General features: G+C 50.3%; 1 protein-coding gene across 4 annotated transcripts in view; it reads left to right on the top strand.

The window, feature by feature from the left end:
• Positions 1 to 22,079, top strand: part of LOC133341317 (girdin-like) — a 75,520-nt gene that overhangs the window by 26,333 nt on the left and 27,108 nt on the right. For all 4 annotated transcript variants that reach the window (XM_061549840.1, XM_061549841.1, XM_061549842.1 and 1 more), the window contains exons 4-10: positions 9,932 to 10,001; positions 15,146 to 15,204; positions 15,399 to 15,482; positions 17,164 to 17,304; positions 18,221 to 18,423; positions 19,744 to 19,825; positions 21,347 to 21,505. In XM_061549840.1, the coding sequence (XP_061405824.1) occupies positions 9,932 to 10,001; positions 15,146 to 15,204; positions 15,399 to 15,482; positions 17,164 to 17,304; positions 18,221 to 18,423; positions 19,744 to 19,825; positions 21,347 to 21,505 (798 nt within the window). The remainder of the gene's footprint in view (positions 1 to 9,931; positions 10,002 to 15,145; positions 15,205 to 15,398; positions 15,483 to 17,163; positions 17,305 to 18,220; positions 18,424 to 19,743; positions 19,826 to 21,346; positions 21,506 to 22,079) is intronic.

Here is a 22,079-nt window from a genome sequence, read left to right as displayed (position 1 = left end):
GCTCTCCCCTGACTCGAAGCCCTTCCACCCACGCGCAGTGGAGCGGTATAAAATTTCACGGCTGCACACTTCACCGCCACCTTTTTTTAACGAGAAGCAACTGTCCAATGCCTTTGTCCCCCCCATGGGGGAGAGAGGGAGAATCCCCGGGAGAGCGGTGGTTGCTACGAGGGTTTTGCGGCGGGGCGGAAGCCATCGGTTGACAGCGAGCCTCGCCGCGCTCTGGAGCTAACGGCCAGCATCGCCAGCGGAACCGTTTTTCAGACTCGATCCAAAAAAACGCCGTTGGTTGTGGGTGAATTTTGCTCCCTTTGTGTGGGTGCGGTTTTTAACGGGTAGGCTTTCGCGACCAATATCATCCATAATAGCGGTTTTTTTGGGTTAGATCGCGGCGGTTATTTGTAAGTAAAAAAATGTAAATATTTACGCGATCTATCCCAAAAAACCCTATATTATGCGTTTTTAAGGGTTTTTTTTTTACTTACAAATAACCAACGCCGTCTTTTTGTTTGAATGGACGGTTCTTGGGAACTGTACGACGATGAAATCTAAATCTCACTGTTGACGGTAACGGAGAAGAACCCACTCAGAAACGCGTTCCCGAGAGCGTCGGCGTTTTATAAATGCGAGTTCTGTTTTTGGGGAAAAAAATCTGCAGTTTGTTTTTACCAAACTGGGTCTTCGTCCGTTGGGTCTACAGTTTCCTTTTTAATCACGAGACCTGGTAAAGGAGAAGCTACGCTCGTCGTTGAAAGGCGTGCCCCACTTTTGTCGTAAACGTTTACCAAGAATTCCTCTGGCGTGTTGTGTCCGTCGGGCTCCGCCGGAGCCGCTGACAAACACGGGCGGCGAATCGCGGTGGTTTTCTAAGTGCTCTGATTTCACGCTTCTCCACCCCGCTCCTCCCTCCTCCCTGTCCTCATGGAGCTCTCGCTCGGGGAGATGTGTTTGAACAAGCAGAGGCCGCCGCCACTCTGCGCTCAAAACGGGATCCAAAACGCCATCGCTCATGTGACATTGTTCCATTCGTTGTTGTTGGGGCTGGGCAGTGGGGGAGGTAGGAGTGCGTGGCTACCGATTGTTTTGACTAAACGCAACACGTATTTTCCTCACTCCAACAACCAGAACTTTATTTTTGCGAATTATGCAGTCAACTTCTGCTCAATGGGCGGTCACTCCTTCTCTGCTGCTGCCTCCAGTCTCGGAATTCCTTTTCCCCCTGTTGTCTGTGCTGCCGACTGCCTGCTCCTGTTTAAGTCCAGGCTGAAGGCCTTCTTCTTCTCTGCATAGGAATTTCTCTCATCTGTGAAGCAGCTTCCATTCCACTTTAGCACACATCTAGGAGATTTTGTGATATCCAAGACCAAAGCACCCTGAATATGCCATCATATGTCAAAAGCTCCCGGTTCGTACTTGGGTGGGAGACCTACTGCATATACCAGGTATCATAAGGGGGCAGGAGGTAACAGTAAGGCAATGGAACCCAGGAAATGCGCGTATATTCAAGGGAACAGCTATTAACAATTCCCCCGTCACTGGTGTTATAAAGCGCGTAATAGTTTATCGATGCATCTGTTAAAATTGATTCCTATGTGCACGGCAAAACGCATTGCACCTTGTCTGTAAGTTGGGGTTATTTCCAACATGTGGAGATCACGCAAACCGTTCCTATTCGACGAATGGGTCAACTCGACAAAGATCAAACCAGAAACAAGAACGCAACCCCGAACTCGCGACGATTCATAACACGCTAAGCAGCAACCTACTCGGTTGCTGTCCAGCCATTTGCTGGACAGTGTGCGTGAGAGTCTCACGCACACACAAGATTGATTCCCACACCTCGGAGCTTGTGCCGTACGCATATATCGGCCCCGACTGAACTTTCTTGGTCCTCATTAGGTGAGCCAAAGGGAGCGAAATCTGATTTCTGGGTTTTTTCTTTTCTTTTTGCGAGCACCCTTTATCTGATCCAGATGAGCTGCTTTGTTGAGGCAGACAGCAGCACCCATTGTGTTCGTCTGGATTGCGTTCTCCCTCCGGTCTCCCTAACCCAATTTGGCGAGCGTCCGGGCGAGGGTCCGGGCGAGTATCGAGCAAACGCCGCCCCCCCCCCCCCCACTCGGTTTATTATTTTGTACAGCGATCACTGCCGCCGTGACCCCGGCAGTCCCGGGGCCTACAGTAAAAACAACAGCGAGCAGAAATGTACACGCTTAGGATCACACACTAGTGTTTGCCGGAGAGGGCGACTCTTGATCCGATGCTCGGAGGAGGGTTGGGGGGGTAACACTTGTGTGTGTACAGCGTGCCTCTAAAGACCTTTTGATGGCAAGGTTTTCATAGCAAAACCCTTTCATTCGCCCCTCTTCTCTTCTCTTCTCAAACCCTTGTTCACTTTTGACGAGCAAATGCTGCCCTTTAGTCTCCAGCTCGAAAGAAGAAAGATGGTAGGAGGAGGAATGAAAGAGGACAAAAAAATCGGTCATGAACAATCCGAAACACACACGCACACATTCAACAAAAACCTTGAGCGTTTCCTGTAAGTGCTAATTACGATGGACAGCTGGCGCAGCGTGCTGACTGACGTGCTGTCGGACAGGAAAGAAACCAGGGTTGTGGAATAGTTCGAAAATAAAATTCCTGGGAGCTGCCGGAGGTGATTGGCACGAGCGACACGCTGCTCACTCACAGCCAGATGGCTGCTCGTAGACTGCTCACTGGCTGCTCACTTAGAGCTCGCTGGCTGCTCACAAGCTGAAGTTCTCTTTTGTTTGAACCCCACTGGGCTTTGAGTCTCGCAGCAACAGGAGTGTAAACGTGTTTGCACGTCGTGATGAAACGAAATCGCCATGTTTCACACTGAGCCCTTTGTCAAAAGCTGGCCGCGGCGGTGTTTGGGGGCAAAGCGCCCGAATTTCAGTCGGAAGGTCGTGGGTTCAAATACAGGTCATGGGGCGGGGGGGGGGAGGTCGACCCACCGCGCCATCATGTCTCTTAAAATAACAATAATTTACATCTCTCTGTCAACCAACTGCTGGATGAAGGCCTCCCCATGCTGTGTCATTCGTGATGGGCAGTGACAGGGTTGGTGAAGAGGTTGGAAAGGTGGCCAGAAATTAGATCGGATATAACTTGCCGCTGATTTTAGCCATGGCCTGGAATTGAACTCGTGTCTACGAGGTGTATAAAGGGAGCACTGCCCTGTGTGGCTTGGAAGACAAGCAGGGGCTTGCGCTGAGGAAAAAACCTGGCAGTTTCCTTTCTCCTTTTAACGCACAGGCCTCGGGAGATAAGTTGTTCACACAGGAGATGCATTCTGCACACACAGGAAAATGATGCTCAATGTGCCGAGCGCGACAAAACAGTCGTATTGTGCGAGGGGCGGCATGAATTATTAACGACAGTATTGATGATGAGGTATGCTCGTTAAATAATTCATCAGCGGAGCGGTGTCTTTGACGATTCCGATGCTCGGTTCCGCCCCCTACCCCCCCCCCCCCACCCAGTTACGATCGATCGGTGCGACGTTGCCGTGTGCTTTTGTCTTAATTGAGAGGCATCCTGCGGTAATTAATTATCCCCCTGTGCGATTTTCGCAGCGCCGGCCGGTTCGTTTGTGCTGTCGCTCACGAAGAGCCGCACCTGAAGAAAGCCATTTGGCTGAAACATCGCGATCTTCCCCGTCTTAGCAGTTGCCGTAAAAATAAATACCTTGCGGTATGTTCAGTGAACCTGTTATTCATTGTGCGCGCTTACGGGGGCTTTCACGGCCGCCCTGCGTCACGATTCAATGACCCGAATCGTTTATACGTGTACCAAATGTCGGTACAACACGTCCGGCATCGCGGTGCCGGTATCGGGGAAGCCTGCTCATCGTCGCCAGTGCTGGTTTTGTGCATGTTGGATAGTGTGCCCTTGCGTATCGCCCAGCACCGCTGCGCTGGCTACACCTGTATACCGGCCTGCGTGTGTGCGTGCACATGTGTGTGTGTGCGTGCGTGTTTGTGTGTTTTGAAACTGAATCACGAGCGCGGTGTTATGGTTTTCCGCTTGCTCTCCCCGTGGGCCGTTGCCAAGCAGTGCGGAGCATGGTTTGCGAGTCTCGCAACAAAGCGCCACGACAATCGGGGGGGGGTGGGGTCGCGTTTGGGGTCGCGTTTGGGGTCACAGGCTTGCGTGTCTCACCGGCGTCGCCCGTCCCATCGCAGCGGCGGCCTCTCCTCAGGAGCGAAGGCCCCGTGAGGGTCATTGGATGCCCGCCGTGGAGGATCGCGGGCCTTGTGCCTTCGTGGGGCGCTGCGGCGGCGAGATGTTAATTAGCACGGTTGGTATACAGGAGGTGGTGGGTTCCATCCCGACCCTTGACGCCTTCTGTATATTTTGAGTTTGCGTGTTCTCTCCGTGGTCGTGTGGATTTTTCTCCGGGTCCTCTGGTTTTTCCCTCCACATTTAGAAGACGCGTTTAGGAGTATTTTGGCTGCTATAAATTGCCACGTGATAAGCCACTTAATTGAGCTCTTATTTGTGGCCAGGTCGCTTCTGACAAAGAGCTTTATAGCTCAGTGGGCCTTACCTGGTAAAATAAAAAAAATAGTAAGTAGTTTCTATAGGTTAATCTTCCCAGCGCGGCGGTCCCTTAATAAACACGCAGAACAATCACGCGATTCTGGAGCCCGCAGAGACCATATAAGTAATACTAGTAATACTAAAACACTATTTTGTTTAGCAGCCGCATACTGGGCATTCCATTTAAGAGAAACGTTTCGTGGCTTAGTGAAGCCACTGAGGTTTGTTTACCTTAATAATAATAATAATAGCGCTTTCTTTCTGCCGGAGAGGCTCGCCCGAGTGTAGAGTGCCCGAGACTCACAATAATACCTGGGCTGTGTTTTGCTTGCAACAGCACCTTGGACAAATTCTCTTTTCATTCCAGCGCTGAGCACGAGGGGGCTTGTGCCGCCAGCGTTTTGATAACCTCTCTGGCAAAACCAGCAGCATCATTGCCGTACGCATAACTGTTTGACGCATTCCCATATTTCAGGCCGATAATGATGTTCATGTTATTTTTTCCCCTTTCTCTTACATGCGTCATTTATAGTGTTAGGAATCAATAGAATCTGCAGTGGTACAAACGTACATCTGGCCATTTGGTCAATCCACTGCTGGATAAGGGCCCTACCCTACCGTGCCGTGCAGGTCTCATGGGTTGTTTGATCTTCACTGGTCGGCGTGGGTTGGTGAAGGGGAGGGAAAAGCAGGATCAGTTCTGATAGAGCTCGCCACTAATGCTATAGCCGCGGCTGACAATCAAACTTTGGTGGCCAGGTTGACGGCGCAGTTTTTGCTCGCCATTGTGCCACACCGTTCCACCCCTTTATTTTAATAGAGGCAACGTTTCAGTGTCTGAACGGGTCAATATATCTAATCTGCTGGTTATTTAAAGGATATTACTATTTATTACTCTTTGACTTTACTTCACCACGCTGGTCAGCACTCGTTGGAGGGGAGCTGTCAGCTGTCAGCTGTGGCCGAAGTTAGTGGCAGCCGCAGCTGACGCGAGGGGACCAGGTTTGTGGCATTCCGCTATGGGTCTGGTCAGAGGGATTCTTAGCGGAATGCGCAAACCACTGCGCCACCGCTCTAAGCCGCAGCGAATCATGCCTCTACAAACGGCAGGACCCTCCCGAGGAACCGTCCTGGCTCATGAAAATAACGAGCCGCGACGGCACCCATCTTCTGTGGCCCACCTTATCCGTGCCGAATTGAACTTGGCCGCCACGCGGAGGAGGAGGCCTTGAGAGCCACACCCACCGCGCCCAGCCGGGAGGTTAAACGTCACCCATCTCCCTGCACCTCCCAAGCAGAACATGTGGGAGGCAGCCATGCTTGTTACTGTTTACAGAGTTGTGTAGTTGTTTGCGTATGCCTGTGTGAATTGATTGCGTGGAGCGGACAATGCATTGTGCTACACGACCCGGTGACCCGAGTTCGATTCCCGCTCACGGCCAACACCAGTGACGATTATCTGAACCGGTCTCGGGCCTTCCCTAGATCGACTCAGCCTCAAATGAGTACCTGGTGCGGTGGGTAAATGTCGCCACTAAGGAGACAAAGGCGGCCGGGCGTGGTGTTGGCCAACCACTCTCTCGTGTGCCATGCCGGCCTTCATAGGTGCTCGCTAACGGCACTTGTCCCAACAGTCTGTTCAGGCTTTACGGAGATCTTTGTCTTTGTGTGAATTGATTGTGTGGAGCGGGCAGTGCATTGTGCTACACGACCCAGTGACCAGAGTTCGAGACGCGGCCACGGATAACCTTGGTGACGAGTGGTATCCGGGACACGTCCTCCAACTTCCCCAGGTCAACTCGGCTTAGGGGAAGAGTGGGGTGGCCGTGTGTGATGCTGGCCTCACCACCTCCTTGTGCTCTGTCAAAGTGATTAGCATCTCAAAAACGAGCGTTGAGGTGGTATTGGTGCTCATCTGTTCACAGCCCTGAGCCAGCGGTAGAAAATCCACATTGCTGTGGTGAGGCCGAGTCTATCCTAATGGCAACCGCTATTGACTTCCCCACACAACGTGGAATGTATTTTACCGACCCTAGAGTGATGATGGTTTGGCGTCGATAACCCCCAGCCAGGATTTGAAATCAAAATCTTTCTGGGATTGCAAGCCGCCCGCTCAAGCGGTGTGCACTCCCGGCTGGCGACTTGTGTTCTGTGCCAGCTTTAATAGGAGCTTGCCCCACAGCACTTATCCTGGCATGATGGTTTGGCGTCGATAACCCCCAGCCAGGATTTGAAATCAAAATCTTTCTGGGATTGCAAGCCGCCCGCTCAAGCGGTGTGCACTCCCGGCTGGCGACTTGTGTTCTGTGCCAGCTTTAATAGGAGCTTGCCCCACAGCACTTATCCTGGCAATGTTAGCGGCTGCATAGGAGACTTATGTCTTTGTGTGTAAGTGTATCTTTGGGAACGGTAGTGCAGCGGTTAGCACGCTCCGCTACGAAACTGGCGACCCGAGCGAGAATCCCGTTCATGGCCGTGGGCCTCCCTGAGGGTCGACGCAGCCTCTCATGAGCACATACCTGGTGCGGTGTGTAAACATCGCCACTAGGGAGACAAAGGTGGCCGGGCGTGGTGTTGGCCACCCACCCCCTCGTGTGCCATGTCGGTCTTCATAGGTGCTCGCTAACAACACTTGCCCCAACTGGTCTGTTAAGGTTTAATGGAGGCTCTTTATATTTTGTCCTGTAGCCTAGTGTTTAGCGCACTACGCTACGAATCTGGTTATCCGAGTTCGATTCCTGGTGAATATTTGAACCGGTCCTGTGCCTCCCCAAGGTTGACTCGGCCTCAAATGACTACCTGGTGTGGTGCGTAAACACGAGCACTCGGACACGTTCTTGGCTGCCACATAAACATTCTTGACCATTGGTCACCGATCCTTCTCGCGACACCGCTTCCTGTTGTCGAGCGCTGATAATTAATCACCGCGCACGGTTGGCCATCGCTCGGACCCCCGCTCTGCAAACAAACAAGGACAGCACTCTGTCGGAAATGTCGGTGGTCTGACACACGGGTGGTGCAGGAAATGGCCCAGACCAGGGAGGAAGATAAAAAAAAAACATTAATTCAAAAGAAGCATAGATACAGAAAGGCTCGGAGATCGCGCTGCCCCTTTGTGTGGCCGCTTGTCAACAAGCATCGCAGAAAGGGGAGACCGGAGTTGCATTCCTCTCGGTGGAATCTCTCTCCTCCTCCTCCTCCTCGCCGCCATGCCACTGGCTACCCGCCCGTTCTCCGGATTAGCCTCCCCTCCCAGGATCACAGGCACAGAGCGACGCTAATCCAGGAGCTGTGTGAGCGCGAGCAAGCCCAGCGAGCTGGTGCGGTGTCCCCAGCGTCACAGATGATTAGCTCTGGAAATGAGGGGTGTCATGATTGCCTCACCACCCCATCCGCCCGATTCCATCAATTGTTGCGATTCGGTTCAGGAGGAAAAGATGTTCCCCAAAGTGGCTGTGGATGGTCGCGCTTCGAGTGGCTGCAGGGGTGGCATCAGCCCATGACATAAATTGTAAACAAATCTACCAAAACGTCGATTCTTACTCGATTCAATGCGTGTATCTCGTGAGCTTAAGCATCGATATGAATCGAGGTGTCCCTGCTGTGAGCGTTTCCTTTGTCACTGATATTTGGCATCACAACATGAGAATGTTCCTTCGTCCATGCCACATGTACCAACACATAGCTTGTGCTGGCACTTGTCAATCCACTGCTAGAGGACCTCTCCATACATTACGGTCCATGGGAAGTTGCATGACCATAGTTCACCACCCCGGTCGGTGCGGGTTGGTCAAGGCAGGGTACATAGAAGTACAGTGCAACAGTGGATTTCGCTTCACTACTCTCTGCTGCCCGTAACGTAGCCTCACAGCATGGGGCTCGCCGAGTCCATCCCTGAGTTTTAATTTGTCTTGGCAGTTTTTTTTTTCAACACTCGTGTGAACAGGACAATTAACTCGAGCACTGCCGCCACTGCATTCCTGTGCAGCTATAAATATCGCGGGGGCGCCCAGAGCTCTCAAAAGCCTGGTCTTTTGGCAGCGCGCTTGGCCCTGAAGCTTGCTCGGAGCCCCGGCAGCAGCGACGGGGGAAACAATCGGCCCGAAAGAAACGAATGACGGGGAGAGTGAGAAGTAATGAAGGAACCGCGGTCGCGACGCTTGTGGCTGAAGGAGGTGACCTCTGGTAGAGGGGGGCGATCGCAGAGCTCTTCATCTCACTACTTGCCGAGTCTTTACAGTGGTATAGGGGTGGAACTAATTTATATACACCCCTCGCCACCTAGCAATGTGATGAATTGTTCTGATTCCGGGTAGTTATTCAATGAAAGAATCGGTTTTTTTTCCCCCGACCAAGAACTGCATCAAGATCGAGATGTGTTTGTTTCCAAAGCCATTCATTGATGCTGCCACCACGGCCACTGCCACCGCACCTCGTCGCCAACGCTCCCTACCCTCCACCAGATAACCGCAGCTGCTGCAAAGTAGACGCACGACGACCTCCAAGATCTGCCCTGACAGTATCCCACCATCCGATTTCATTTTTTCTTCTTCTTCGTCTCTGGATTTGTGGAGACAATGATTCCGGTGACCGATTACCCCACGACAAAGCATGGCAGGAGAGCCCAACTGAGAGTTTCCGGTCTGAGATATCCGTATTGCGTGTGCGAGCGTTCGGTAGCGGGAGACGTTGAGAGAAACAACAGTGGTTTCTGTTTTTCGAGCGTTGCGTGCGAATGGTAGCGCCTCTAGTGGTCGCAGGGGTCACGTGAACCTGGTGCGCAACATACGAATTGAAAATCTATCGAGACATGCGATTTGATGCACGTGTCGTGAGATTGAGAGTCGATATTCGTCAGTGAGTTGTTGATTCGTTAGACACACTACAGTTTGCTGCTCATCCAGTCTCACAGTTATTGATACTGCAATTAAATTACATTATTCACCCCACGATAGATATATCCGTATACATTTGTATCGCTAATTACAGTGTTTATGCTTGGGCGGTGCAATGGCGAGCGAACTGAGCTTTGAACTTGGCAACCAGAATTTGCTTCCCGGCCACGGCTAACATCGGTGGCAAGTGAGGTCCGAACCATTCCTCGGTCTCCCACCCACCCACCTGCCTTCACCAGCCTGCCATTGTGACCATCTTGGGTTGAAGTATGACCAACGTGGCATGTCGAGGATTTCGTCCAGCAGGTGGATTAACATATGTCTGTAGTAACGTAATACCATACAAAGTAACGCAACGTTTTTGGGGCGGGGGGTGGGGGAGTATTTTTAAGCGCCGAGCGTGCCACCCGTGGGTTGATGCCCGCGGACGCCCTTTGACCTCCTTGTTGCTGTGTGTGTTTTTTTTGCAGGACACCCTGCAGCAGCTGATAATCATGATGCCACCCCACGTGCTGACCCTGGCTCGCGACCCCTTCTCCGGTACGGCCTCCGCTGCTCGCCCACCGTCCCACTCCATACATGTGCACGCGCGACCCTTTTGCTCAATCCACTGCTGGACGTATGTATGCATGTTGAACTACTTTCGCACGTAGCCAACCACGCCAATCGGAGGTGAATGTGGGCCTCCCTCCAACCCATGCCATGCGGCTAGTTATTTGAGGATATTTCATCACGTTGGCCGTTTTCGGGTTGATGAAGGCGCGGTATATAGAAGTGCAGTACAACAGTGGATTTTGCTACACTGCTCTCTGTTGCCCCAAAATGTGTTTTTCAGTTCTCATAAATGTGAACAGTATATCCATCATTTAAAAAAATTTCAAGTTAGTAGAAATTGGTTAGAGATGTGGACTGATAAAGTCAATAAAGATTAAAAAAAAAATTCCTTGAAATAAATGACAACAGGAACGCTATGAAGATGGCGTTAAATGTGGCGGCGGGTGCACGCCTGTTCCAGCTCGCTCGCGTGCAAATCTAATTTTAATGTTAAGAGCAGAAGCCGTAAAAAAACTGTCGCAAATATTTAATCGTTTAAAACCCCACGGCGCCGTAAACTACACCATATGGTTTCGCCTCTCTGTGCAGTCGGCGTTAGGGTGTTCTCTCCGCTCGTTTGCATTGTGGTTTTCTGCGGCCACTCTACCAACATGAAAAAATATTTTAGAAGGAACTATCCAAATATCTCAAATGGGCAAAGGAACCCAGGACTCCCTGGGTAAATGGATAATTGCAATAGAAGTCGAGTGTATCATATTCCCGCGCGCTCTCCCTCTCTCTGCGACACATTTCTGCGGCTTTTGAAATCTGAACGGCGACAGAGGGGGCTGGGGGCAGTGGTGGGATCCTCATGTGATTTGGATCCCTGGGGCCGCTATTGAACGTCGGGCCACCGGCATGGCGGTCGCCGGAGAGATAAAAAAAAATATAAAAATCCAGCACCTCGAGCCGTCCGCGCGCCGGCGTGACCTTCACGCAAATGGCTGCGCGTCTGTAGCCCCACTCCCCACCCCCCCCCCCCCCCCGTCTACCCCACATTTCTCCGTTTAACCCTTTTCTGGCAGCGAGGCCCGGTTGCCACGGGGGCCTTGAGAGGCATCGATCACGCGGCCGCTGGGTTGCAAGGTAACCTCTGTCAGTGGGTTGATTGAAGATGGAAGATCAATGCTGCTGAATAGAGAGAGACTGGTCTCTCGGTTGTCTTTGTCACGACGAAAGACTCGGCATAGCTCGCTGATTAGCGCACGACGAATCACCGTTTCGTCTATTTAAGAGGATTGCCTATGTTTGCAATATTCACGTTTAATCGGGCCCGTGAGAATTGACTATTTACAAAGGGTGGAATTTGGACGATCGTGCCATGTTTAAAAGCAGACAGGGGAACAACAAGAATGATTACAAACGATATAGAGAAAAAATCAAGAGAATAATTATTCAGTTCTTGAATTGCTTCGCTGCTCTGAATCGTGAGGGTGGGGGGGAATTGTTACCTGCTTTGACTCACAGATGAGTCCTTATGAAGGCAAAACATTCTGTCTCCCCGGTGCAGTGAACCACTTATTATCCTTAGCTGGAAAGTGTGTTGGCCTAAAAAAAAATCACTAATGCAGTCTTCAGAAATCGGAATCGGAATATTTATTTATACTGGGGGAATCCAACCAGCCATAAAGCTATTTTTCAACGAATGTCCAGGTCAGGGCAGGTCAGAACGTTACTACAACAAACGGGACAAAAACACGATAGGAGTACAAAGTATAGAAAAGGTAAACAAATCACTTGGTAAAAATATTTCCAAATTAAACTAAACATTTTTTTTCTGATCAGGTAAAGCCCACTGAGCTATTAGCTTATTTTTCAGAAGCCCAAGTGATAACTCAACAAAGTGGCTTATCATGTGGAGATTAATAGCAGCAAAATAATCTAAATGCATGTTTCTAAATTGCTGTCAAAAGATTGTACTTTTTTCCCCCACTTTCTAGGCAAGGAATGGTTATTGCATCAATTGTGTTCAATGTTTGTCTTATTTAAACCGGGCAGCAAAGGGTCTGCATTTGACCGCTACAGCACACAGTCAGATGACCGAATTAAACTCAAATCAGTGCTCGCGAGCAGAGCTCAGCAAATCCCAAAGTGCTTTTTAAATTTAATTTTGTTTTCGATGTCGGCAGCAGCAGAAGGCGGCGTGGCAGAACGGCCGCCTGCCCGCCCGCCCATCCGCCCGCCGTATTTAATCCTGCACGTGCCTGCCGACCTTTAGCAACAGATGGCACGACGGTCAATATTCGCTATCGTGCGGACGAATATTGCGAAAAAAGAAATCCCTTTCACAGGACGCGTAAACGAGCGATGCTTTTTGTGACGTGCGGCAAAGCATTTTTTTTTTTTGCTGCTGCAATTGCACCACGGTAACGAACGACCCTAATATCGTTGGCGGTGCGGTTGCTCGTGTTTATGATAAGTGCACGGGGATGGGGCGTCAAATTAAGCCAAACAGCTGGGCTGTAACGCACAACCTGAGACCACTGAAATAAATTTTCTTACGCCACCAGCTAGAGCGGTGGCGCAGTTGTTAGCGCACTGTGCTATGAAACCAGTGACCCGTGTGCTTGCTTAAACAAACGCTGTTTGATAATATCGATCTGGAAAGCCGGTAGGCTGGTGGAATAAAACATATTTATACCTGGAGTAGGCACTGAGTCCTGCTCATATTTGTTTTTACATCTGTGCGGTATCTGTCGTAGCGAACAAAAATCACTCTGTTTGTTAAGAAAAGTAAGTTGGCTTGGGCAGGACACGTCACTCGAAAAGACTAATTGCAGAGTGGAAGTCAAAGGAGTGAGACGCTCAAGTGAACGTCGACCGGAGAGATGGAGTCCGCTTGGGCGAAGGAGCTTAGCTGTGTTATTTGTATTGCAAGACAAAGAGAGGAGATGGTGACGGCCTTCATCCAGTCTTGGATAGATCATAGATTATGATTATGACGATGATGAGTATTTATCACAGAACTCTTCTCATAATTCATTTATATTCTAAGGCCGCACTCCTTACACACAAAGTGCGTGCCACAAGTGAACCACAATACCATTCTGATCTCGTCAAGGAGCATAAACCATCATGCCAACTCTGGTAATCCTCGCAGCAGTTTTTTGCTGGCCATCAAACAAAGATGATCACTGCATCGTGCGCTTTCAGATGCCCTCCTGCGGCCGTCTGGAATGCTCATCCCTCCAATATTAGGAAGACACTGGATCTCGGCACTTTTAAATCTAGATTGCAAATTTATTTCTTGAACTACTTTTTGTGTTTAGTTTGTTGTCCTTCCCCCGCACCTCCGATTAGCACGGGGTTGGATACGTACTGTGCGAAAGAAGTTTGACATACATAATTATGGTCTCTCTTCCAGAATCCTAAAAATTACTTGACAAATGAATCATATTACGGAAATGAAGCAGTTGTATTGAATTGCTGTAGATCTGGCTCGTTTTCAAAGAGGCGTTCGCCCCGCGCTCGCCCCGTCCTCGCTCGTTCGCCATCAAGCGGGCGGACGGCTCCGCTGCTTGCGCCTTGTGTGCGCCCGAGCACTTTCGGAAAGTGGTTCCGTCATGTCGCATTTCGCTCATCGGCTAATGTAGGCCATTTTCCAGACACGACTGCCGCAGTGACCGCACCCATCACCGCCATCGCCGCTGCTGCTGCCGTTGTCGTGCGTTTTAATCCGGCTCGGCACGCCATAGCGGTGGCGCGAGTTCGCGTGAGAGCCGCGTTTGCCGATGGGGAGAGAGACAGGGAGAGAGAGAGAGAATCGCCGTCCTCTGCAGATATGCAGATTTGCTCGAATGCAATGAAGCAATGGTCCTTGCAAAATTCATCTCGGAAGCAGGATGATAACGAATGAGCAAATTAAAAACCGTCGGGGTGGAGAGGCCGTGGTGTAGGAATTATCGCCATGACGAAGCCGCCAACCCGAGTTTGATTCCCAGCCACAGCTGACGTCAGTGACAAATGATGTTGTACCCTGGGTTGTTAATGAGAAACAAAACTAATTAATTGTTTGCTCAAGTCCATCATTATGACACCGTACTGCTGTCACGTGCGCACATTTTAATACATCGTCATCGCGGTGATATCACAAGATTTGTATAATGGCATGGCTGACTTAATTTATACATTTTTTTAGTCAATGAGGTTTTACAGATTTCTAAAGCCTCATTTGTATCTCCTAAACAGCCCTCTATTTCGTGGGTTGCTTCTTCGGTTTGCATGAAATCTGTAAGAGCGCTGTGTGTGTGTGTGTGACCTATTAGTTGTCGAGCGGTTTTCAACGCAGCTAGCGGACTCGAGTGACGCCTGGCCCCGAGATGGAGGGGGCAGCGTTCACTCATCACAGGGGTTGTCCCAGTTTCCGAGGCCGTGTTGACAGCGCAAATGCCCGAAAGGGGGTGGGGGGGGGGTGGGAGGGGTGTGGGGCGGGGGGATCCTCAGACCTACTTTCCCAGCGCAATTCACCCCCTGACCTTGTTTCATCCGCCTACGATCGTCAACAGTCTGTCTGCCGTTCCATCGTAGATATTGATTTTCAGAAACAGATGCTGGTCCACCTGTCAAACCTGTATGCGTCTAATGGTGAGTCGATTCACCGCCGATCAATGCATTTGTATTCCCAATAAGCTCCACAATACTCCCATTGAATTGTGTGCGAGAGAATGCAAGCGTGGCACGTGCAGCGGGATCATGTGACCCTTGCAGACACGGGAGGTCACCACATTCAGCGCAGTGTCTCGATAGAGAATCAGTTCTGGAATTCGAATCGCCACCCTGAATCGTGACAATGTACTTGTGGAATTACTGATGCTTGGGCATTCGTGGGGCGGGGACGTGGGGTTAGAGTTGAAATGTCACATCCCCTTACTCGCCAGACACGCGCCGAGTCGCACGTGTGAGAAGCTACGTTTGTCGATACGTATGAACCGTGTGCGACGTCATCTCGTCCATGCAAGCTTGAAGCCTAACATCATTAATGGTGCTTAAATAACTCTCGTGGTGGGGGGCGGGAACGCGTCGTTGTTGGATGTCGTGAAGAGAATCCGTCCGCGTGCATGATTTTTATTCCTCGTGCTTTTCTTCTTCAGAGAAGAGCATTCTGGAGCTGAAGAAGTTGCTGCTGCTCATTCTGGGCTGCGCTGTGCAGGTGAGGAACTGGCGTGCGCCGCCCATGCCGTGCGCTCTCGGTCGCGATCGTCCCTTCCACGATTTTCTTTCAACAAACTCTCGCGGATCAAATCGGGCCGCATTGCGGTTCGGAGGCTTGATGTGTTGTTGTTGATATTTTGTCGTTGACGTGCTGTTATTTACGTGTCGTTGATGTGTCGTTCGTATATGAAGTGTGAGAAAAAGGAGAAGCACATCGAGAAAATCAAGGAACTAGACATCAACACCCAGGCGGCGATCGTCGCGCACATCAAAGAGGTGAGAATGCACGCTGCGGACTATTCCTTTCCGGATTATTCCGTTCGTGGCAGACGATGACAATAATGATCAATCAATCTTTATTGATTGATTTACAACAATAACAATAATTTACGGCCCTTTACAATCCCCTCCTGAACGAAGGCCTCGCCCACACCATATCACGCTTGGGAGGTTGTTTGACCATACTTCACCTTGCTGGTCAATGGCGGGTTGGTGAAGGGACCGATCAGGACCTTAAATTCAAACATCACTCGCCACCGATGCCAGCCGTGGCCAGGAATAAAAATCATGTCTTCTCGGCTCACTTGCGTATTGCGCTAACCACATTTTTTGTGAGCTTAAGAATCGATACGAATCGTTGAATTGTTGCACCGGATGGGTGTTGTGGTGTAGGCCAGGCCACGCACCACCACTTCTCTCCACCCCCCTCCCCTCTTTTTCCCCTCTCTCTCTCTGCGTTTATTCGTCCTCGGGCTGCACTTAGCGCGACGATGACGGGGCCCCGTAATTGCCTCCTCGGCCCTCCGCTGACTCGAGGGCACTTTCAGGGTTTATTTTTTTTAGTTCTAATGCCGGTTGTCTGCCTCGTGCGGCACAAAGCTTGGCGCGCCGCTTTCCACGGTGTTTTTTTTTCTACCTCCTTCCTCCCTTGGCGTGGTGCTGCGGTAAATGTCGGAAAAATGCCGACGGTGCCTGAGCATGGCGCCCCCGGCGCTTGCATTATGCATGCGGCCGAGCCCTCACGGTTTTTCCTTGCCATTGTTTGTTTCATTCGTTAACCTAACAACAACAATATTAAGTAATAATAATCAAATGCAATGGCCCTTTGGTAATGCACTATTAGATGAAGGCCTTCTCATGCCGTGTTGGCCGTGTGGGTTTGTTTTGACCATACTTCACCACGATAATTATTCCGATATCGATCACTATTGATGTTCGCCGTGGCTGAGAATCGCAGTCTTGTGGCCGGGCCATCTTTGTCTTCCCTGTGCTGATGGCTAAACACCATACCAGTTACTCATTTGAGGCCGAGTCGACCTAAGGGAGGCCCAGGACAAGTTCAGATATTCGCCATTGAATAGGAATCGAACACTGGTCCGCTGGATCCGTAGAGCAGAGCACTAACCACTGCGGCCACTGCTCCCCACATACAATGAAGACAAAGATCCCCCGTATAGCCTTAAGAAACTTTTAGGGAAAGTGCTGTTAGCGAGCACCTATGAAGGCCGGCACAGCACACGATGGGGTAGGTGGCCAGCACCGCATCCGGCCGCCTTTGTCTCCCTATTGGCAATGTTTTCACATCGCACAAGGTACTCATTTGAGGCTGAGTCAGCCTAGGGGAGGCCCAGGACCGGTTCAGATAACCATCACTGGTGTTGGCCGTGAGCGGGAATCAAACTCTGGTCGCCAGGTTCGTAGCGCAGCACGCTAACCGCTGCACTACCGCTTCCTACATACCAATACCCGTCATACGCCTCTAAGTGACGGTGACGTCACCACGACGCCTGTGCCCGGCCAGGCCCCACATACACACACATACAAAGACAAAGAACCCCCATATAGCCTAACACAGACTGTTGGGGCAAGTGCTGTTAGCGAGCACCTTCACACACACACACGTGCGCACACCAACACGTGTGTGGGGGGGGGGGTGGGTGATCTTCCGCCACCACAGGTCACGCAGAGCCAGGAGAACATCCTGGACATGCAGTGGATGCATGTGACGGAGGTGGTGCCCGAGGATCTGTACGCGCTGACGCACGGCATGGTCTACAACCTGCGCCGGCTCGTCGACGAGCGCGACAAGTTCTCGCAGGTGATGCGTTGGGGGGGGGGCGCGGAGAGGAGGGGGGGGGCTAGTGCTGGAGCACGGAGGGGGGTGAACCGGAGAGGAGCCAACTGAGATACGGAGTTCACGGGATCACTGTTCAGGTCATTTCTTTGGAGCTGCCTTTTGTGTTTAGTTTGTTGTCCTTTCCCGCACCCCGATTCGCACGGTTGGCTATGTACGGTGCAAAAGAAGTTCAACAAAGTACATATATACATGTCTTATTATTATTGTTTTGTAATTGAGGTTCTAAATTGAAAACTCATTCTTTACAACTGCGTTTTGTGTTTAGTTTGTTGCCCTTTCCCGCACCTCCAACTCACACGATTGGCTACATGCGGTGCCAAAGGCGTCTAACATACATACACACGTATATGCATGCAGGTGAAAGGTCAAGACCAATTGTAAATTCTAACGGTAGGCGTGTAATGAACTTTTAATGAAAAGCGATCGTAACAATCGCGACGTGTGCGTCAAGTTGCACGTGTTCGGATCACCAATCACGATTTGTGCGTGTTATACTCGATGCAAATATTACCTTTAAGGGAATGGAGTTGGTGCATCAGAGGAATACAAATGATCCAAAACAAAGAATAGATTCTCCAACCCAGTAATGAATCCTGAATAGTTCGATGCAAGTGGATCATTGCCTGCCTATTGAATGTCATCTACACCGCAGGCCTGCAAGTTGTGAGCGACTGACACCCCTAAAACTATTTCTAATTCACATGTTGACGGAAAGGCCCTCCCAGCTCCGATATTTCATTTCAAAACGGATATAAATTTCCACAATCGGCCGCCAGCATTGCCCACTTCTCCACGCGCCAATCCGACCGTCTTTCCGTCAACCAAATGACCGGCGCCTTTTAACGTCGGGGCTGTCTATCGATGCCTCTCCTCTCAGATGATCGTGGAGCTGGCCCAAGAGCGAGACCACCTCCAGCAGCAGCTGCAGCACGGGAAGCTGGAGACGTCGTCACCCAGCGGGCCGGAGCGGGCTCCCTCGCCGTCGGCCCACGTCCGCCTGTCGCCCATCGACAACCGGCAGCACCTCGCGGTGGAGCTCGCCGACACCAAGGCCAAGTGTCGGCGCGTCCGCCAGGAGCTGTGAGTGGAGATGGCCAGGGGCCTGGAGCGGCTCGCCCTAACGCCTATTCCTCTGTTCCATCAAATGCTTCCCCTTCTCGGTGTACAATACAGTGCAACGTCGCGTATCCGAACAGCCGCATAGCCTGATTTCTCTTTTGCTTCATTGTTGTCACTTAATTTTCATATGCTTTGCTTTTGTCATTTATGGTGACACCACAATTTATGTATGTGCGTATGTTGAACGTTTTTCACACCGTACGTAGCCAACCATGCTGATTTCTCACCTGGTTACACAAAATAAACTTGAAGCTACCCATCCTGTCCAATTAATCACGCACACCCAGTGCAGTATTTGTGCATCGTGCAACCTTCATTTGAAACGATGACAGTTACACCAGGCATTAGAATTGGTGTCTAAATTAATTAGCTGAGTGGCTATCCACAACGCCGCTCAAAGGATTTCCGAGTGGCAGTTTTGAGTATTCTCCTTGTCTGTGCGGGGTTTCTCTAAGCACTCTGGTGTCTTTCTACACACGGACATACACAATGAAAGAGCTAATGGCAGATTGTTGAATGCACATAATTTATGTTTGTGATCGGAGAAGATTGCAAGATGAGTAAAGGAGCCAACGGTTGCTTTTAACTCTCAGATCAAAGTTTGGGAAATTACTGCCCTCAATTACTAAGCCCTACACTATGGGGACCTCATTTGCCAGTAAAAATATGATATATTTTTACTGGCAAATGAGGTCCCCATAGTGTAGATGCTTGCCCCGAGCTCTCATACTCTGATGGTGCATTGTCCTTGAGTTGTGCGCCTTTTGGCGTCATCTGGTCCAACCCATATGAGACTAGGCTCGAAGGAAAGCTGTCTCGGGTGTGGACCAATCAACTTCAAGGACAGTGCACATTATCAGAGTTATGTTCTTTTGTTTGTATTATGACTGCAGGTATTGCGGTCTATGCAAACATGACTCCTTGCAAAAAGGTGTCAGTTTTGTTGCCAGAAAGAAGGGTAAAGAACCAATTATCTTACTAAGCCCTATTATGAAAGCTCAGGCTGCATACGCTTTGTAATGAGGGTATATTTAGCATCTAGAGGCACGAGTGTCTCGCAATGCTTGGGTCGAGGTGAGATTGCGTGCCAAAATAAGTGTCGCTTATTTAATCCGCACGGATTTGCCATCATTGATGGGTTAAGTGTTCTCATTTCCGCCCGCAATTACAGATTTTGTAATTCAGTTTTTTTTCAGTTATTTGTAACGATCTGCACGTCTTTTTTAAAGTTAAGTTTTTATTACCTTGCGAATTTTAACACGTCGCTGTCATTGCTTTCAGGGAGGAAAGGACAGAGCAGCTTACCGACTGCAGACACGAGCTTCAGCAAATGGACCTGGAGCTGAAGAGGTTACGGCAGGAGGTCAGTGACGTCCGGGGCAGCCTCATCTGACGCTGAGTAGCAGAGAGTTCGCAGGCAGTCGGTCAAAACCACCTTTATTTTATGGTGATATGTTCACCCCTGTAAAGCCACAGCCGACTGCGTAATTTATCTAACGTTTCTTCAGAAGAATAGGCACTCACCTTGGGTCTCCATTCCTAATACAGACTCGCTGTCCCATCGGATTAGTAAATGGTAGTGAAGCAAGGAGGTTGCTGACATATCTTTAGGGTGCCACAATGGGGAGATGTTAACTACCTCACCTGGAAAACAGGAGGTTGTGGGTTCGATCCCGACCCTGACTCTTGTATATTTGGAGTTTGCATGTTCTCCCCGTGGTCGCGTGGATTTTTATCCGGATACTCCGGTTTTTCCCTCCACATTTAGAATCGACACGCATTTGGGAGGATTTTGGCTGCTATAAATTCCACACGATAAGCCACTTCATTGAGCTATAATTTGTGAAGGCCAGCTCGCTTCTGAAAAAGAGTTATATAGATCAGTGGGTTTTGCCTGGTAAAATACAAAGTTTAGTTTAGTTGGTATGGATTTTTGGCTGTTATTCCCATGTACGTGTGGGTTTGCTCCAGGGGCGGAAAGCCTGGTCAAACATCTGAAGTGATCACAAGCGAGAGGCTTTGTGTCCCCCTGCTCAAATGGGTGTGAGGGAGTTGCTAACCTCCGTTGGCAGCCCGTGAGCCAGTGCTCACAATTCCACATGCTAATAAAGGTGACCAGCCTCTCCTCGTAGAACAAAACCAATGCTGACTTTTTGCGTCTTAAAGTCAAGGCAGGTTCCGGGTTTTTTTTGTTTACGATTGAACAAATGGTGGGTCCAGAAGGCTGGTGCACTGATGTGTGCTTTTATGGGAAGAGACATATCCGTGTGTGTGTGTGTGTTTATTTATTGATATGAGCATTGATGGTTACATTTTACCTTGCCAAGGTGTGGGGCTTGGACCCTATAATGAATCCCGTGGCATCCTTTGGGGGGCCGTGGCCCAATCGCTGATTTAATTCGAAGGCATTCCAGGTGGGGTTGCCACCTGAGGTACATTGAACTGGGTCATATCAAGCAATACCAGCATATAAATGCGTTGTCTTGAGCAGTGTAATATTGTTGTTATTATTATTGAGCAAGTGACGAAAACCTTGGCTTTTAATATCCTGGGAAGGCTCTGGAGATTTCCCAGTACCGCTGCTGTCGCCTCACCGAGAGAAAAAATCCTCGGGGTAAACCAGGTCAAGGCGGCAACCCTCATCGCAGGGCACGCGCGCGCAAATTCATTCAGACGCTGTCTCCCCGACAGACCTGGTCTTCACTTGAGGATGGCTGCTTGCGTTGTGGCCGAAACGTCATGAGAATTATTTTGTTATGTTTTATTTTTATTATTTTATTACTTCCCTTCTACGTGACTTTACCGAAAGAACCAAGAAGATGAATCCCTGCAGTCACGAAAGCTTTAAATCGAAATTGAACCGCCTCTGCTCGTGTTTGCGCAGAACCTGCTGCTGGTGCCGGAGGCGCGGGCGGCGCGGACGTACCGCGACGAGCTGGACGCCATGCGGGAGCGTGCGGGCCGCGTGGAGCGGCTCGAGAGCGAGGTGGGGCGCTACAAGGAGCGCCTCCACGACGTCGACTTCTACCGCGCGCGCGCCGAGGTGAGGCCTACCGGCGGCGGCAGGAGCGGCGGGAGGGCGGCCCGCGCTCGGAAAGGGGGGGGATTGTCCGGAGGGTGGAGAGGGCTTGCGCCAGACAGTTACCTCGACCAGACAGCCAGACACGAGGCCCAACGCGTGGCTCTCACCTTTAACAGACTGGACAAGTAAATCCTAGGCCTACCCATAACCCTAACCGTTCGAGATGAACCTGATCCTTGCCCTACCCATAGGCAGAAAATCACAAACTAATTGGACACTAAATTATCCATAAACATAACCACACTGGCTAATCAGACCCTAGCTTTTCGTGTAACCGTAACGACAACTAGCCAACCAGACACGAACCCTACCTGTGACCCTTACCTATAACCACGCTAGATGAGCATGTCCTTGCCCTACCCCGAACTCTACCGCATTAGCCAACCAGGCCGCAGTTCTAAACCAAAACTTAATCACACAGGCTAAGCAGATGCTTGATCTGCCCTTAACTATAGCGTCATAAACCAACCAGGCCCAAGCTCAAAACCAATACCACACTGGCCAAACAGACCCTCACATTAATTATCCTACTCCT

The sequence above is a fragment of the Lethenteron reissneri genome, chromosome 11 (genome assembly GCF_015708825.2).
Source record: "Lethenteron reissneri isolate LAM-NWPU_2019-01 chromosome 11, ASM1570882v1, whole genome shotgun sequence".
Taxonomy (NCBI): Eukaryota; Metazoa; Chordata; class Hyperoartia; order Petromyzontiformes; family Petromyzontidae; genus Lethenteron; species Lethenteron reissneri.
Note: the sequence above shows the minus strand (reverse complement) of the source record. Positions and strands in the feature narration are given on the sequence as shown.